Source organism: Malaclemys terrapin, chromosome 7 (genome assembly GCF_027887155.1).
Source record: "Malaclemys terrapin pileata isolate rMalTer1 chromosome 7, rMalTer1.hap1, whole genome shotgun sequence".
NCBI classification, from domain to species: Eukaryota; Metazoa; Chordata; order Testudines; family Emydidae; genus Malaclemys; species Malaclemys terrapin.
The window spans coordinates 60390878-60409460 of record NC_071511.1 but is presented as its reverse complement, the minus strand read 5'-3'; the positions used below and the strand labels follow the sequence as shown (position 1 = coordinate 60409460).

Here is an 18583-nt window from a genome sequence, read left to right as displayed (position 1 = left end):
CACGTTCAGGTGAGGGGTTGCAGGCGCTTTTCCAGTTTAGTGCTCCCTTTAGCCGTTTTGGTTCCACGGTGATCTGTCATTTTCTGTGGCCTCATCCTCCAGCCAGATCACTGCTCTTTGTTTATCCTGGAAGGGGAATGCACTAAGTCCCAAAACAGGAAATTGTAATGGTCTTTATTCTGAACTTTAAGCATGTGCTGAAATCCTATTGAAATCAATGGGAGTTAAGCATGTATTTAAATGCTTTGCTGAATCAGGAGAGGGGCCGGAAAGCAATTCTGAAACACCAGTTGGCTAATACTTCCTTTCCCTTGCTCTTTTGCTTCCCTCTGTAATTTCCTTATCCTTTTTCCCATCATTGCCAGCAGCTTTGGAAGTCCATGTGCCTTACGGCAGGCAAGAATTGGATGTAATGTGAGAGTCATAGATATTATGTTAGAATGAACAAAAAATAAAATGGAACGTCAGGCCAAAATCTGAGATTACCTGGACGAGAACACACCTGAGCGTTGGGGAAATTTGCAATCTTGGTCTAAACTTTGAGGCTTGTGCCCATCTCTAACTAAAAATAACTGGATGATCAACTCCTAACGGGTCTATATTCTATTGTATCTGCCCACTTAATGGCTGATGAGCACATGGCCTTCAACTGAATGAAAAAGTTTGTTGAGTCAGTTCTATGCTCTCTTGATAATTTTTTCCCCCTTAAAGGCCCTTTCCTGCACACTTGTCTCTGCAATAGAGAGTTGAATCATGTTTTCCCAGCATGTTTGCATTAATGACATTTTAGTGCTCATTGGCATATTCCTGATCTACGTCCTGCTGACAAATGCAGAGTTCAAGAGGAAGAAGCCAGTCGTTGTAGCTGTGGCATTTAGTCTCATTAATGATGTGGAGTGCTGGATCTGACAGCTCCCTGGCTAATGGAAGGTCAACTAGTTAAGTTGCCATGCTGTGCTTATGCAGTTTAGGTGAAGATCTTGGTTGTAGTATATTCATTATCTTAATTTCATCCAAATAATTTCTTCTTGGGCTAAACATGGCATACTGTAAATAATGTGCAAATCCTAGAAGAGAATGGGTTCTCTGTCTAGGAGAGCCAAAATACTGGGCCAAATTCAGTAGACCTGTCTGGGAAATGATTTAATTTACATGTGAAAAATTTCAAGTTTTTGATGATAAACCAAAAGCTCAAACAAATTTGGGTTTAAAATGAAAAATCTTTGGGTTTTTGGGTTTTCAACAAAACCACAAATCTTCATCAAAAACCGTTTTTACCTTCAAAGAAGGAAACCCTTTTTTTCAACGGAAAAACCTTTTGTGTAAGATATTTTTGGCTAGCTCTAAAATCCAATCCTGGTGTAAGCTGGTGAAGCTCAACTGAAGCCAAGGGAGTTGATGTAACCCATCTGTATTTGTCTTGTTTTATCTAACTAGCTCCTTTGATGCAAGTCAAAAACAAGAGGCCAAAGAAAGAATGGGCCATGGAAACTGAATTCCCTTCTCACCCTTAAACGTGGTCCCTCTAGCTCAGCAATGAGGCTCTTTGACAGGGCAGCACTGGGGAGATTGTCCTTTCCACTAGATGTAGATAAATAGAGGACCTCAGTCTTCAGGACCATCAGCCTGATATCATGTTCCATATTGGCATGAGACTTCCTCCAGTCCAGGAGGAGACAGCTTCACAGGGAGACTCTCTGTGACTGAGGGGTCTTGCCTCATCTATTGGCTATATTGATTATTTTAAATCCCTAATTAGCAAACTGATTAGACCTCTGAAGTTTGATAGGTTGTAGCACCAGTAGAATTAGAATTACTGACTGGTTGGGAACCCCAACATGCATAGTGGCATCACTCACCCTTAAGGAAAAGCTGAGTTTTCAATATTTTAACACTGTTTGTAAAAACACAAAGGTTCCAATTCAAACAAGAATATAGCAGTAGTGCAATATTCATTTGACCTCCTTTGTCATATCATACTCACCTCGGGATAGAAGGCAGGTGGTGGGCCACAGGGGTTCTCTCCTGTCTCTGTCATGCCATGTGAGTCCAGTGGTCAAGGTCTCGTTTCCCTAGATTGTGGTTGGTTCTATTATCAGGTCTGAAGACTGCCATGAATTTTCATGAGCGTGTTCTGCATCCTTTGCCCATAACTAACGTCCGCACCCTAATAATGTTGGGCTGTCCTTGTCCTACAGCTTGGTATAGTAATTATCCCAGATTTATTAGCATATATGTCAGTTACTGTTGCAATTATGCATTTGCTGATGTTCCTGTCACGAAATACCCCAAAACTAGTATCAACTGACTTCTTGAACTTACCTATCAGCGTTTTATGCAAGATCTCAACAAAACTGCATATTGCAAAATGAGCAAAATGTCTTATGCCGTCTTGTGACTTGTGTAAATTTCCCAGCAGTGACTATATGCTACGGCTTATGGTCTTTACTGCTTACACTAATAACTTAAAGGTTCAGGCCTATAGGTTCCTTGCATTCCTGCTAGATATGATATCTTAGCTGAAGCTAACTTAAACACCTGTAAGCTCCAGGGACCTATTTTCGTTTCCTAGTTGTCTGCTTTGAGGCAGAGTTCCTCTGGGCAGAGTCATCAGACTCCTTTGTGGAGCAATGCGTGTTGCCTGGGGTTCTCTGCTCAGTATCCCTATTCGGTTCCCAGGTTTTAACCCTCACTCCTGCTCCTGTTTTCTTCTTGTCCCATGCGGTCAGTTGATTCCTATCCTGTGGCCCCTCCCTTGCCTGTGGGGGGGTGGACCTTTGGTTTCTGGTGAGCTCTGCCCGCCTTTCCAGTGTTTCAGATGGGATACTCCCATGTACCCCAAAGTCTTGAGACCTTTTCATCAGCCGCCTCCTGACAGCTGTTCTGCCATAGGAGCCATGGGTGGGCCATCGAGCAGTAGATGGTCCAAGTCCCTCCCAGAGCTTGGCCAGCTCTCTTAACACTCTGATTTCAAGCACTGTGTGCCAGCTGTTGGCTTTCTGAGACGCAACTCCATCCTTCCTTTCTCTTTCAAATGCAAATTTTTCAGAGCCATAAAGAATTTAACAATTTAAAAAAAAAACAGGCAAACCCATCTGTTGTAATTATATTAAGTACAGGGGGGGAATTCTTTGAAAATCCAGGGAAATTAAATTGAGAAAATGACATGAAAATGCATCAAGACTGCACAGTTTAAATAACAAAAAGGCAGGGGTTGCAAAAGTGAAAGTCCCAGCAGAACCCCTAACCAGGTTGGGTGATATTATTTTGCTTCCTCTTCTTCTGGTACAGTGTTCCTCTTACTCTCTGCAAACAAAAACAATAGTGTGTTTCATTAAATATACAACACAGATGAGGCAGTGTTGCCTAGTGGATAGACGACTGGAACTCAGAAGACCTGGGATCAGTTCTTTGCTCTGTCACTGGCCTTCTGGGTAACGTTGGGCAAGTCACTTTGTCTCAGTTTCCCCATCTGTAAAATGGGGATAATGATACTCTGCTGTAAGTACTTTGAGATGTATGGATGAAAAAGTGCTACATAAGAGCTAGGTATTATGTGCAGTGTAACCAAGGTAATTTTGCTGTTGAAACTAACTTTAGCATTTCCCAACTTTTTGTGATTGTTAACCTTAATGATGCATAGGGTTGGTGGGTTTTTTAGCATTTGTTATTGTCTGTTCCTTAGTTGAGGAGTACCATAAACTCTGGAGTGGGTTATTAGTTCACTGGACTGTAGCCTTATAAACTCTAGAGTGATTGTAACATGTAATTCACTGGAATGGAGTATCAAACTCTGGAGTGGGCCTTTCCTGAGTGACCTGAGTGTCACCATTCTCAATTGACACTAATCTCCCTCATTAAGGGGAGCTGAATAAAGCTCCCTCTAGAGTCCGTGGAGGCCACTACAAGAGTTGGCCAGACAACTCCACTCTGACAAGGGGGCTGCCTCCCACACTACTTTGTTAGGAGTGGACCCGACTCTCCATTCCCTACCAGCTTTTAGTGAGATGCCTGTTTGCCTCCTCTATAGTGACAGGCTGATCCATCCATTCAGAGCAGTGAGTAATTTTAATGAAGTGGGCTGTATCAAAGTGAGTCCCAACTCATTGCATCATGAAGCTTGATGAATCCGAGCTTATTTACCAGCCGACAATATTTTCCAGCTCAAGAATTGCTGCTTCGGTAATTTATGTCTGGTAATTTCAACATTATACACTCAAAGAAAAGAGTAAAAGCTTAATTCATTTACATTTAATACCAGCTGGCTCCTTGGTTTATTACAGTAATTTCTCCAAAGAAAGCAACTGTGCAAAAGACATTATTCCAAAAGGCAACGCTAGAGAAAAAATTATGCAATAACATAAATGAAAAAATTAATTTACTGTCTTCCCAGCTACCCAAGGAAGAATGCAAAGGTCACATGGCAGGTTTTATTCCTTTAATAGAAATTCTGGATTCTCTCATCCCCATCAAATACCAGAATTGTGTTAGTCGAATAACACAAACTTGGAAGCAGATGGAGAATCTAATTGGGATTGATTTTGATTACCAGCATTGTATATTATACACGCTCCATTGTCTCTCGGGTTTGCCTATTGTTAAAATGATTTGAAAGCCGATAACAACTGTGTGCATGAATATAAATGATGACTGCAGGGTGAACATTGTGCTGCTCAGCGTTCTCATTTGGAATCTGGATGTTGTAGTGGAAAAAATTGTCACTGGGCCACAAACAGCTTCCTGCAAAGACAGGTGGGCTCATTGGGGACAGGACCTCCATGTGGGCCATCTGCCCCTCACTCCCTTTCTCGTCTGCCAGGCCCTCTGGCCAGCCATTCCCCTCTTCACCTCACATAGATTCCTAAGAACCTGAACTGAGAACTTTTTAGCCAGCTCTCTCTGGTCTCCCATAGCAGGACTTTAAAGGGAAGTGCTGCTTCCTCTCCTGGCCCATAATAAGGGGAGGGACTTTCCTCTCCATGGTAATGGGAGGCCAAGCTGTGTACCACTGGGAGATGGTGGATGGCTGTGACATCACTCTAAAGGCCTTTCTGGCAAATCCAAATATAGCATTGGATCATCAGTGCCCCCAGCTGCAGACAGCCATAAACTCTGGGGCCATTTGGACATGGAAGCAAATGGAGTGGCTCAGCCCTCTCTCAAGATACTGCCTGGGATTTTTGGGAATGGAGAGAGGAGTTTGGACCAGGATTCAAATTCCTCCACAGTCCAAGGGAATTTGGATCAGCTGATCCACTTCAAATGACTCCATGTGCAGCGAGAAAGCCAGTGAGAGCTATTGGGTGTGCAGCACCTCTGAAAATCTGGCCACTTATTGGGTACCTAAATATGGATGTTGGTGCGTAACCTTAGCCACCTGCGAATGAGAAGTTTGGCTTTTAGACCATAATCAGAGTGAGAGAGAAATTAAGGAGAACAGATGTTTTCAGACTAGACTAATAAGAGAGGGCATGAGCAGACAGGGAGATACAGGAAGGCTGTTCCCAATGGCAGAGGTAGTGCTGATGTCAGAAATAGAGATCCTTGGAGTGGCAAGTGTCTCCTTCTCTGATTGTAGAGCACTGAACATGCTGGAGCTCAGTAAGAAATATCAGTTGGGGGAAAGGAGAAGACTCTTGCATCAACAGTGGCCCGATTGTGGGAAAGGACAGAGGAGGCAAGTGTTAGACAAGCAGACCGAGAGAAGGAGGGAGAGACCAGAAAGAAAAGGGTGGGGTGGAAAAGAGAGATTATCAGGGGGAGAGGGAGGTCTAAATCTGCAAAACCCTGTTCTGTGTTATCATCCCTTCCCTGCTTTCCTCAAGGCCTTTCCCCCTTCACTGGTATTTCTGTGTCCATTACAGGGTTTCATTCCACTGCAAGGCAATCAGGTGAGCGAGCTGACCCCTCAGCCTGAGGAACCAGGGAAACACCTCTTTGAAATTGCCCCAGGTAGGCCAGCATTTCCTTTTCCTTCATACTTGACATGGTCCTGCTCACAACCGCCATTTAACACAGTAAATGACCAGCCAGGCACGTTTCTGTTCTGAGAGGTCTGATGCCATGTGCACAGTATCCAACCATCTGATTCTGTTGTAGAGCAGGTCAGACCTAGTCTTATCTGCCACATAATCACTTACCATAGACTGATTTGATAGCTCTAGGTATATTTAGGGACACATTCTGCTCTGTCACAGATTTACCAGGTTGTTGGAAGGAAGATCTTGGCTTTTCAAAGTTTGCACTGATCCCATGAAAATAAATTTACAATGTTTTTATCTGATTCCAGTATACAGTATTTTTTTAACCTGTAGGTTAATTTTGGAAGAAGGACCCATAAGTGGTTCATAGTAATTTAGACTGGGATGTTCAAAGGGACCATTTGAAAATCATAGCCTTAAGACTCTGGGTTAAGGGTTATTGTCAGTCATTCTGTTATCCAGGTCGAGTCCTTATAACGTCATCTCACAGGTGTCTCCAGGGGCAGTATGTGACTGACATTTGTCCCCTGTGTCCTGTATGCTACCTGCAGCTGGAAATCTTGTGCCTTTTTGTATCTTCTGGAAGAGAGAATCTTCCCTTTTACAGCTTTATTTTGTTTCACATCTATTATATGGGCTCTATCCCAAAAGGCTTTCCAGAGCTCAGCAATGCAGTTACAGAGATGGATGCAAGAAAGAGGACAGAGCAATTTAGAGACACAGACAAGGCGGAATAAGGATGCCTTCTGCTGGAATTTGAAATGCCTTTGAGAGTTTCAGGGATGCTGTTGCAGATCGCAGGAGCTGCAGCGGAGCAAGCTCTTGCACCAATAGCAGTGAAACTGAGGTCACTGTAAGAGGAGAGAGAAGGGAGATAGATGAGCCCATAAGGTTGGCTGGAGCTAGTATGTGGAGGGATTTATGAATGAGCTCCTGGAAGGAATGGGGAGCCAAGGAAGATGTCTGAGGTTGTCGGTGCACTCTGTAGCAGTGTTTCACATGTGCTGGTGGGTTGCTTGCTTTGCCGTTCACATTGTCCATCTCCCCAGCATGGATTAGCTGTCTCCTTCCTTAGTGTTTCCCCACGGTGCTGCTGCTGCTATCATATCTCAACAAACTCCAGCCTAATACAGTTACAGCTAAATGGACTGGCTCTCCCAAGGCAGGGTACATTTGTCCAAGCAGTTGTGCATTAGCACTGGAGGCAGATGTGCTTTTAACAGTGTGTCGGGGGCCTTGCTCCTGCTATCTAACCCAGCAGGACTTCCACGGCCCATGTTCTATCTTAACTCCTCTTGTCACAGTATCAGGCAGAGTATGGGAGACAGATGATGCTGAAAAGCTTTCAGTTACTGCAGCAGCCAGGCCATCGGAATATGCCACCGCAACAGCATTCTAGTTGACTCACTAGAAGTTTCCTGGAAGAGTAGGACACTTTCTGCTCCCTCGCTGTCTGTCATAAATACTCATGTGAGTGACACATCAGACAGGCTGTATGTACCACACTGCACCGGCTGTATTCCCACACCCCAAATGGGGGTGGGGGCTGGGTCATTATTTGCATGGGAGCTGGGAGACCTCCAGGAAGTGAGGTAGTGCTTAGTACCTGGCATTCCTTCCTCTAATCAGTTTCCCAGCGTGGTGCTATCATAGACTCAGAGAACATAGGGCTGGAAAGGCCCTCACAGGGTCATCTAATTCTGCCCCCCTGCACAAAGGCAGAACCAAGTAAACCTAGAGCAGGCTTTCCCTTACGAGTGTTGTCTAATCTGTTCTTAACCTCCAGTGATTGGAATTTCACAACCTCCCTTGGAAGCCTATTCCAGCGCTTACCTTTCCTCATAGTTAGAAAGTTTTTTTTTCTAATATCTACCCTAATTCTCCCTCGCTGCAGATTATGCTTATTACTTCTTGTCCTATCTTCAGTGGGCATGGAGAACCATTGATCACTGTCCTCTTTACAACAGCCTTTAGCATATTTGAAGACTGTTCTCAGGTCCCGCTTCAGTCGTCTTTTCTCAAGGCTAAACATGCCCAGTCTTTTTAACTTTCCTCCCAGGTCAGATTTTTCTAAACCTTTTATCTTTGTACTGCCTGGGACGTGCCTTTCACATGAGCCATAAAAGCAAAGCTTGGTTATTAAAGATCTCACAGCATCTTTATCAGAGTAGCAATCGGTATTAACTCTATTGTCCTGGCTGAATTTCAGCTTTTGGCAGCTCTCCATTTGTCCTGCAAAATCAACGGGGGTAAGAGGTTATTTTTTCACTTCCTGCCTTCAACTGTTAGAAGGTGTTACTGTGCCCCATTAAACAGCTGTCCTGTTTCAGCCTAAAAGTGGCTGCATTTCATGTGGCAATCCGTGTGGCTAGCTTGCAAAGTGATTTGGGATCTTTTGGGAGAAAGACTACTGTTGGTCAGGAAGCTTGTTAGCCTGCGCACAAGGGAAGGGTGGCCTTGTATTTAAGGCACTAGACTGGGACCTGCTGTTACTAAAGACATCTTGGGTGAATCACTTAACTTTTCTGTACCTCTGCTCAGCTTGTGGAAAGTTTGTATAAAGCTTCCCTACCTAGTGGGGTGCTGTGAGACTATGGCCATTAATATTTGTGAGCTGCTCAGACAGCATGGTGATGAGGCTATTGAAAAGTCTATATTTAGCTAATGCACATCCGCAGAGTGTCACTTGGCACTTACATCATTGGTGGACGTGGCCTGGAGCTGTCCATATCCTACTTGCACCACACCTGCCCCAGGCTGTGTTTGGCCCGAGATGTCATTGTTTTGTGTGTGCTATTTGAAATGGCTTTGGTTGTGGGCAGTTATCTGCCGGCCATGCACAGCTCTTTAATGGATGCTGTATAGGAGAGGAAGGATGGATGATCGTATGGCTAAAGTCTAGGTGTTCGTGTCAGGGCATCTGGGTTCAGTCCCCAGCTCTGACCCAGTTAAGCTGTGAGACCGGGGGAACTTCACCCTATGACTCAGTTTCCCTATTGTAAGATGGGGGTTATACACTTGCAAGGAAAACAATACTCACTCTTCATAGTGGAGTTTGGGATCTTGGCATAACAAGGGCAATCTGTGTGTGTTAATGGTTTTTATTGTGCATGTGACTGACGGGGAGAATTTTTTAAAGGAAGAAATCCAAGAGCAAAGTATGTTATCGTTACTGATAATATTGCTGCCACCAGGTGTCTGCAGAAACCCAGTGTCTGGTACAGCGGAAGGGTGGAAGATTTGTCTTACCTGGTCCACAAGGAAACGCTGAGGCTTCATAAAGTCTTTCTGGCACAAGCCACCTGCAAAGAACTGTGTGATTAATAGCCAGGCCTGCGGTAGCCTAGTTCCCAGAACTGCTGCTCGGCCTTTATCAGCTTTTCTATGCCGCAGGCTGCTGTAGCAGTGTCCTCAAAACACAGGGCCGGTAGTAACAGCATGTCCCGTATTGTAACAGAGCCTGTATTGATTTTCTGCTGAGTAACAAGAGGTAAAGATGAGCACTTAGTATTATTCATGTTTCATTGAGTCCCTCTCCAAGCTGTATAATGCGGCTGGGGGGAGGGTTAACTAGGGACATGAGAGAGGCTGTGAAGCTACTCTCCAGCCAAAGGAGAGTTAGAGAGCTGGGGGTGTGGCTCAGTGACCCACTCCCTGGCAGGCAGAAGGCTGGCTGCATGAGGAGTCCCTGAGCTAAAGCCTGATTAAGCTACATGCAGTGGGTGAGTCATTCCTGTGCTAAGCTCAGTCAATCCACAAGCCAGGAGCTGGTCTGGTGACTGGAGGGCAGGTGTATAAGCCTCACAGGAGCCATAGCACCTGTTCAGTCTGCCCTTGGGACTCTCCCCTGTCTGATAGTGGTGACAGACTCCACCGGCCTCAGCCTGCTCCAGCCCAGCTCCCAGTCCTATGCTTGCCTTGTTTTGACTCTGCTCTTGACTCCTGATTCTGGGTCTGACCTCTAGCTCCATTTCCTGGGCTGACTGCCACCGCACTGACTACTAGGCCCAACTGCCACTGCTCCAACCACTGGTGCACATAACAAAATTCATGTGGTGAGGGTGGGGCTGAGGGGTTCGGAGTGTGGGAGGGGGCTCAGGGCTTGGGCAGAGGGGGGGGGGGGGCGAGGGCTCCAGCTGGGGGTGTGGACTCTGGGGTAGGGCCAAGGATGAGGGGTTTGGGGTGAAGGCTGCCCCGGAGCTACGGTAGGGAGAGAGGATTCCCCCCAACTCTCTCTCCCCACAGCAGCACCTGGGCTGGGAGGGAAAGGCGCCTCTCCCTGCCTCGGCAGCTCTGGGGCTGGGGCTGTGGGATAGGCTCCCCTTCCCCGGCCATGGCAGGTCTGGTCTGGGGCTGAGCTGGGGCTGGGGGAGGGGCGCCTCTCCCCGGGCCATGGCTGGTCCCAGCCGGGAGGGTTCCCTGAGCGCCTGTGCGGCACTTAATAGGCTGCTGCATGGCCGTGCAGCTTACAGGGAACTTAGGACTGAACCCAGGATCTCTGGATCTAAAAGAGTAAACTACTACTGCTGGAGGTGAAGGACCAGCTCTGTTAGCATGGAGGCAGTAACAGACTTAAACCATGGAGGCAGTAGCTGCCTCAAATCTAGGCAGTGGTGGGAGACAAAGCCAGTGTTAGCCTGGGTTACAAGAGCACACAAGGATGGTAAAATGCTGTAAGCAATGCTGGAAGCATCTAGTAGAGTATAATACGCTTAGAAATGTAAGGCCTGGTCTCTCCAGAGATCAGGGGGAGCGCTGCTAGAATAATGATTGCTCCCAGCCTCTGATCTGGCAGGAAATGATACTTTAATGCCCTGTGGCAAGCTGGCTCTAAGCTCAGCTGCCAGGCCTCCTGGTTTCTGCAACCGTCTGACACAGGCTGGAAGTTCCTCTGCAGAATCAGGCACAGTCAGCACTAGCAATGGAATCTGAATGATAGTGTCTCCCCAAAGTCCCTTGGGATATTGATTTCCCTGGTAAGTTCAACTGATTTTAAGCTGTCCCCAAATGTTCCATTTTCAGTGGGGCAGAGATCTCTGTGTTGGCAATGCTTACCTTAGAGGTTGTCATAGGGTGGAGGGTAAGGAACTGTTGGGACCAAGGAAGGCATATAAGAATGGGGCTGAGGAGGCAGTTGAGGTGCTTGGGAGTGGGGAGGACGGGGCAAAAGTACCTCAGGCCTCTGAACAGCCCCTGATGGTAACCAACCGCTACGCTGCCTCCCACCACAATGTCCCCCGCTGCATCCAACCATGATGAATCAATACACTGGCCAGGCCTTTCTGCTAATGTGACAGTTAATAACATTGCTATTTACATTGAAACTCAATGACAACAGAGTTAACAGCACCTTGAGGTGAATGGAGAAGTTCATACCTCTCCTTTAGAGCTGTTGTTTCAGGCTGCCTGCAGACTCAGACAGACATCAGTGCGTCAGTTACACTTGCCACATGTTTAGAAGGTTATCTTCAAAACCACAAGGACTCTGGCAATCCTTTTAAAAAGAAAATGTAGCCATGGAATTACTGTGATTTGCTCAAATTAAATTCCATGTTTTGTGGCATGACTTTCACAGCAGATATAAAAGATTATGGGCCCAATTCTGCCATCGTTATTCTTATTAGAAGCCATTACTCAAGTGAGTAGCTCTACTGAAGCCACTTTACTTGAGGGCCAGGTTCTAGCCAAATCTTGTGCAGTGAGCAGGGTGGAACCCGATTTGGGTCCTATCCAGACCTTGCACAGAACCACAAGAGACCCTGTTCCCGCGTGCACTGTATGCCCAAAAACAGGGGGAACAGGGTGAACGGGCCAGGCAGAGCAGCAAGGATGTTGCCCCCTCTCTATGCATGGTGTTGCAAATGCTCCCCAGGAGGGCTTCCATCTGTGTCTGCCACATTGCCTCCTGGAGTTCAGCGTGCAGTGCAGCACCATGGACAGACTTTTGTGCCTTCAGTGAGTGAGGGCTGGTGCGTATGACTAAAGACGATCAGGCCATAGGTTGGGAGACATCAGCTTTTCTTTTGTCACGGCACGATGAACGTTACCAACAAACCTGAAATCACAGAGCCATGTGTGGCCCAGCAGAACAAGACACATGAAGTCATTTCGTCCTTTCCTCCCCAGTCCCTACCTCATCAGGCTTTAATTAAAATAATTAGAGGGAAAAAATATTTAATGCCTCCATTCAAAAATAATTCAATGTTCTAATTACAGCAGGAAATCAGAATTGCTGCCTGCAGTTCAATTAACTCTAGAAGCCCAGTGTTGACAACTGTCTCTGCTTTTCTGGGCATGCATTTGTGTGACACTGGGCCTTTTTTATGGTTCCAAACAGGAAGCAGTAAAACTAGGGGACCCATAATCAGCCTTACTCTAAATTGTCAGCCTGATCTGACACACACTCGTACAGGGTCTCTATGTATGTCACTGGCCACACTGGCTTCAATGGAGATATCCCAGTAAGGATAACTTCTGAGCACTGGTGTTTGCAGGATCAGTCCCCCAATGCCCTCCCTGGGGCTGGCCGGTCTGAGGAATATTTTAGTGCTGAAAGCCCTGTGCTCTGCTCAGCCTGATTTATGGCAGTTCCAGTTATTATCAGTTCCTCCTGAGGGGCTGATACCCATTGCTGCTCACCCACCCTCCCCCATGGCCGGGTTGCACAGCCTATAGACACAAGTGTAGAGGTGCCATGGCTTTAATGTGCTTCTCCAGGCAGGGTATTCTGTTCCGCGCTCGGTGCATAGGATTGATTCCTTTGGGCAGTGTAAGGGGCTCCCGGTGGAGCAGGGTGAAGCAGCGGAGTTCAGGGGGTTGTATGCATGGCCCCCTGGGAGCATATTTATCACTCTGGGCTGGAAGAAACTCCCAGACTAAAGCTCAGCGACACTGGCCAGTGTTCTTACTTAGTATGTCATGATCTTGACCTTTTGATCTGCATGGAATGAGACTGGAGACAGCAGTGTGACCAGCAGAGTGAGTACACCCCAGATCAGATCGAGGAGGAAGGAACACCCCTTGGGGCACCAAGCCCAAATGTCTTCCGAAAAGCAGAGACACTTCCCCTGCTGCCCCTGGCTGGAGCAGCTTTCATAAACCCCTGACCATGGCTGATGTCGTTAGACTCCGCCTTCTTCAGTTTGCAGGACATGTGGCATCTCCTGATTGGCTGTTTGCTCTGCCCTTCACACCCTACCTCTCTCCCTATCTGTCACTCCATGGCCAGCCCCCATCCTCTACCTCCCACCCTTCTCTCCATTCTCTTCATCTCTCCCAAATGTCCCTCTTTTCCACTACCTTTGGTGATTGACTGGGGAGGGGTGTTTGTGTCAAGTTGCAAACTCCATTTTGATGGTAACCTTCCCTTTTACACTGTAACCTCCAAGCTCAATTAAACCATCCAGGGTGTGTTGGAAAAGAACAGCCTTGTTCTGACAAGTTCTGTGTCTACTAGACAGTGGGTGTGCCGAAGAATGGGGGACACCTCAAAGAAGATCTTCATTGAAAGCCATAAAGGGAGTTCAACTCTGATTGTGTCTCAGCAACAGGCCCATCCACAAGAACCATGAGCTCCCTACACAAAAAGCTGCAGTTCCCCTGCAACAGCATGTAGGCAGAAATGGGACAGACAGATCTAAGCCAGGGGCTTTTCTACTGCCACATATAAGCAGGAGTTGCTGGAGGGAGTGAAAGCAGAAGAGACTCTGACTCGCCTAAGCATGCTGACTTACAGAAAGACTGAGATCAGGCTGAGAGGTTGCCGTCAGGACTTTATTTTCAAAAGATCTGTAATTCCCTAGTGCTTTTAGAGACAAGTGGCTGTGGTTAAGAAATTCCTTTGTTGAGCCCGGATTACTTGCTTGCCTGCCATATTGTTCCTGAAAGGGTTAAATGAGAAATCAGAGCTTCCACAGCCACATGGACTCTGCAGAACATGCATAAGTGACTGGTGGCTCTAGAGGGCTGTGGCATTGGTTCCTAAGGTGGCCAGACTGTAGGCTCCCATTGCCCAAGAACAGGGGCAAACATGGAGTGAGCATGGGAGGAGACCTGAGAGAACCAGAACTAGGAGCAGTGACCACTGGACTCAAGGGGCTTGGAAGTACGTGGGATCCAGGATTTGGGCCCATTTACCACAGACTTGTATCCATCCAGAAGGGTGCCAAGGGCAGGTTAACACTCTTTTCATGTTAACTCAACCCCTCCTGTCTTCCTAACCAATCACAGTGTGGAGGCAATAGGCTGCTTGCCACCCATTTCTCACTCTCACTCTGCCTGTATATTTCATCCCTTCCTTCCACCCTTTGTCTTCTTCTATATTAAGATCATAAGCTCTTTATGGCAGGGACCAGCCTTCCTGAGTGTCTTTAGAGAGCCCAGCACTACAGGGATCTGATCTCAGCACAGCTCTATGTCCTATGGCAGTGCAGATAATAATTCTGAGGTTGTGACCCTTAGGGAGTTTCTTAAAATCCACTTGTAGCTTGCACTCTTGTTTCAGCTGTATGAGACCTGGAGGTAAGGTGTCCACCCCAGCAATCTGTGTATGACCAGGCAAAATTGAAGGGGGTGCCAATGAGTAACACCAAGAGTGTGTCACAGTGGGAATTGCTCACCTGGATTCTCTGCTATGCTGGGGCATAAGGAGTTTGGGGTGGGGCAGCCTCCTTCACCCCATGAACCAATAAACCAAGGTGGGAGGCTGATCTTATGCTCCAGCAGGAGCTGAGAACCAGCAGGTGCCTTCTTTCCTTGCTTGCATGTCCTGGTGCTCTGCATTCACATTTTGGGGATGGAGAGTGGGAGAGCTGCCAGTAGCTTCGAATGCTGCTGTGCCTGCAGTGGGGTCATGGCATGTTACAGGCAGGGCCGGCTTTAGGAAGTGCGGGGCCCAATTCGAACAGTTTTGACGGATGACTGAAAAAAAAAAAAACCCGTAAAAAAACACATGGGGCTTGTACTCACCAGGCGGCACTCCTAGTTTTCGGCGGTGGGTCCTTCACTCGCTCCGGGTCTTCGGTGGCACTGAAGGACCTGCCGCCAAAGTGCTGCCGAAGACCCAGAGCGAGTGAAGGACCTGCCGCTGAAGTGCCGCCGAAGACCCGGAGCGCTGCCGGGTGAGTAAAAATTAACAAGGAGCCTCTAGCCAAAGAAGGGATTCTCGGCCACTTGCCCCCACCCCGGCGGCCCTGCCACTGGGCGCGGGGCCCTCTTAGGCGCGGGGCCCGATTCGAGGGAATTGGTGGAATTGGCCTAAAGCCGGCCCTGGTTACAGGACCTTTTTCGAGCTTTGGTTTTAGCCCCTGCCCAAGCCTCCAATGGTTCAGAGCATGTGCTGATATGTAGCAGCCCTTCTGTATCATTAGTAACAGCTTTGTCTTTGGAGAAGGTAGATAGATTTTTCTCCTCATAGCAAGTGAAGGTGTAATGTGTCTCCTGTGACCCATCGCCCTGATGTGTGTGCAGGAAAAGAGGATTGCAGTGGCTTTAAAGATGTTCTGCCAGGAGTCACACACACACTGAGCCTGGGAAAACTTGCTTTAGAACGGCCTTACAGCTTGGACTGTTGTCCCTTTTAAGATAACGTCTTGGCCTGGGAATAATGTCTGAGATCTGCTTAGCTTTTGTCAATTGCAGGTCCTTTTATGTGCAAGCTAAACACAACCTGAGCCTGCCTGTGTTCCTATGCTGAATTGCCACTTTCCAAGTCGTGGTCTGCAAGAAATCGTCTCCATTGGCCCACACTGCAGTGTCTTTTCAGATACCTTTACTCAAGCAGGTTCCAATCCCATCCTGAGCACTAGATGGTGCTGCTTCTTGCTGCCATGCCTTTAGGTCTCACTTTCAGTTATATTTTATTAAGTGCCCAGAACCCTTCAATGGTGGGGCCTCCTTTAAATGAAAAATTATTAACCACAGTCATTGTCTGATGTCTGATCAAAAGCAAATCAATACACTACAGTTCTTCAGTAGCGCTGTCCCACACACACTGAGCTGCTACACACTTAGGACTGTGAACAAAGTCTGGCATTTCATGTTTACTTTCTTTGCATTTGCTTTTCACTGAAATGAATTTAAATGATTTTGATCCTGCATCAATAATAAGAGTGACTCAGTACAGACAAGAATGAGCTCCCTTCCTGGGGTATCTTTGTCTGTAAAAATCCATGGGGTGTATTTATAGACCTGAGTGCCTGTAGTTCCCTGGATTTCAGTAACAGAACCTAGGAGTCCTGAGCAATGCTCCCTCTAATTTTTTCTATCCATGTGCAGAATGAATTTGGTACCAATATTAAGGTAATGTGCGGATGTGTGCCACCAGCAATAACAAAAAAACCCAGGGCTGGGGGAGAGGCATTTCTCCCTGCCACAGCCCTGGGCCTGGGGACAGGCTCCATCAATTTCTACTTCCAATTGGAACATCCGCAGGGCCCTAAATGTTGACAAGCTGTTTTGAGGGGAACCAGGAGGCAGCCATAGTTTGTCAGTCCTGGGTTCCTTTCCTAGGGTATGGAGGGCCCATGGGCTGCATCTGCATTGGGCATCTAGGGGACAGTGACCCCAGGGACCCTTTTATTCCAGATTATAAACTGATTTTGCCTTTGTTCAGTTATATTGCATGATTGATCCATCCCAAGTTATGCTGGCTCCAGCTGGCATGACCCTGGGCTCAGGGGTAGTGTAAAATCCCCCAGGAAAGGGGGCAGTGACAGTGCAAGGCTTTTGCAATCCTGGGACCCACAGCTCCAATATGTGCTGAGTCAGCAGGGCTTGTGACACCCAGGCGTCAAGTTAAAGCTTCCCACTAGGGTTGCCAGCTTTCCGATTGCAGCAAACCAAACACCCTTGCCCCACCCCTGCCTCTAGGCACAGACCATGCCCTGCCCCTTCTCTGAGGCCCCACTCTCTGTTCACTCCGTACCCCCCTCTCCCCATCACTTGCTCTCCCCCACCCTCACTCACTTGCTCATTTTCACTGGACTGGGGCAGGGGCTTGGGATGCGGGAGGGGGTGAGGGCTTCGACTGGGGGTGCGGGCTCTGGTGTGGAGCCGAGGATGAGGAGTTTGGGGTGCAGGAGGGAGCTCTGAGCTGGGGCCAAGGGGTTTGGCATGTGGGAGGGGCTGCAGGCTCTGAGAGGAAGCTTGGGTGTGGGAGGGGGCTCAGGGCTGGGATACGAGGCTAGAGGGAGTGAGGGGTGCAGGCTCCGGTTACCTCAGGTGGCTCCTGGAAGCAGCGGCATGTCCCCCCTCCGGCTCCTAGGCGGAGGGGCGGCCAGGGGGATCCACGCACTGCCCCTGCCTGCAGGCGCCACTCCCACAGCTCCCATTGTCCGCAGTTCCCAGCCAGTGGGAGCTACGGAGCCAGCGTTTGGGGTGGGGACAGCACACGGAGCTCCCTGGCCTCCCTTGCATCTAGGAGCTGGAGGGAGGATATGCCACCGCTTCCAGGAGCCACAAGGAGCCAGAGCAGGAGGGAGCCTGCCTAAGCCCCACTGCGCTGCCGACTGGACTTTTAGCGGCTCGGTCAGTAGTGCTGACCGGAGCCACCAGGGTCACTTTTCAACCTGGCGTTCCAGTCAAAAACTGGACACCTGGCAACCCTACTGCCCTCCCTCTGGAAGCATCAGCAACCTGGCTCCCATTGGGAGGAAATGCCATGTGGCCTCCGGTAGCATGCAGCCCCAGCTCCGTGGCTAACAGTGTCTCATGCCGGCATGTTTACTCTTCAGATAGCTACACCCCTTTTCCTGGCTGTCTTTCAGAGCACACACCGGCTTTCAGGAGGAAGGGCTGTTTTAACAACTTCAAACAAATCAACACATGGCCCTTTGGGAGAGGAGCATTAAGCCTAAATGGCTTCATAAATAATTTCCTGCTAGCGGAGTATTGTTAAACCGTATTCGCCAGCTGTTCCCAGGTGATTTTCCTTAACACTTTATATTCCTCAAGCCCAGTGTCTACCACCGGGAAATATGTACAGCCCAATAGATAGTGTATTGTAACATGCACCCAGCTGCTTGGCTGATGCAGAACAATGGGCCAGGCTAGCTGTACATTGATGGTGTGACCCTCATCTATAAGGATTAGATTAGGGAAAGCCACTTAAAACTGTAGCTAGCTTCACATTATCAACCCAATTTTCATGGATGGAGGACCCCCCCCACAGCTTCTTCCCACTGAGCCAGTGCTCCAGCCAGGTGTTAGGGCATGCTCTGCTGTTGAGGGCACTGCCCTCAAGATGAAATGAAAGGCCAAAGCCTCTTGTGACCACTGAAGACCCTCTAGCATTCTTCGCAAGAGCAGCTTTATTGGGTACCGGTGCCCTGGCCAAATTACAATTTATAACAATTGTACATGTATTCTGCCTTCCTAAAGTTTTCTGCCAATTTCAGTCAGACACAGTATTGTTCTTCACTTCCTGGCCTGCTACTGCATGTTGTGTGGTGGGATTACACTGTGTTTCACCCCAGAGGTAGCTGCATTTAATTGCTGGGTGAATGATCTGATTGATGCAGTTTGGTATGTCAGTTTTATACGTTGCTTTGGGATTCTTCAGGATCAGCAGTGTTATAGAAATGGGCCTAATGGACAGAGCTCTG

General features: G+C 47.8%; 1 protein-coding gene across 1 annotated transcript in view; it reads left to right on the top strand.

Moving 5' to 3' along the window:
- Window positions 1–18583, top strand: part of ARHGAP22 (Rho GTPase activating protein 22) — a 253622-nt gene that overhangs the window by 45502 nt on the left and 189537 nt on the right. Inside the window, exon 3 of the mRNA XM_054033359.1 lies at window positions 5865–5952. Coding sequence (XP_053889334.1) covers window positions 5865–5952 — 88 coding nt within the window. The remainder of the gene's footprint in view (window positions 1–5864; window positions 5953–18583) is intronic.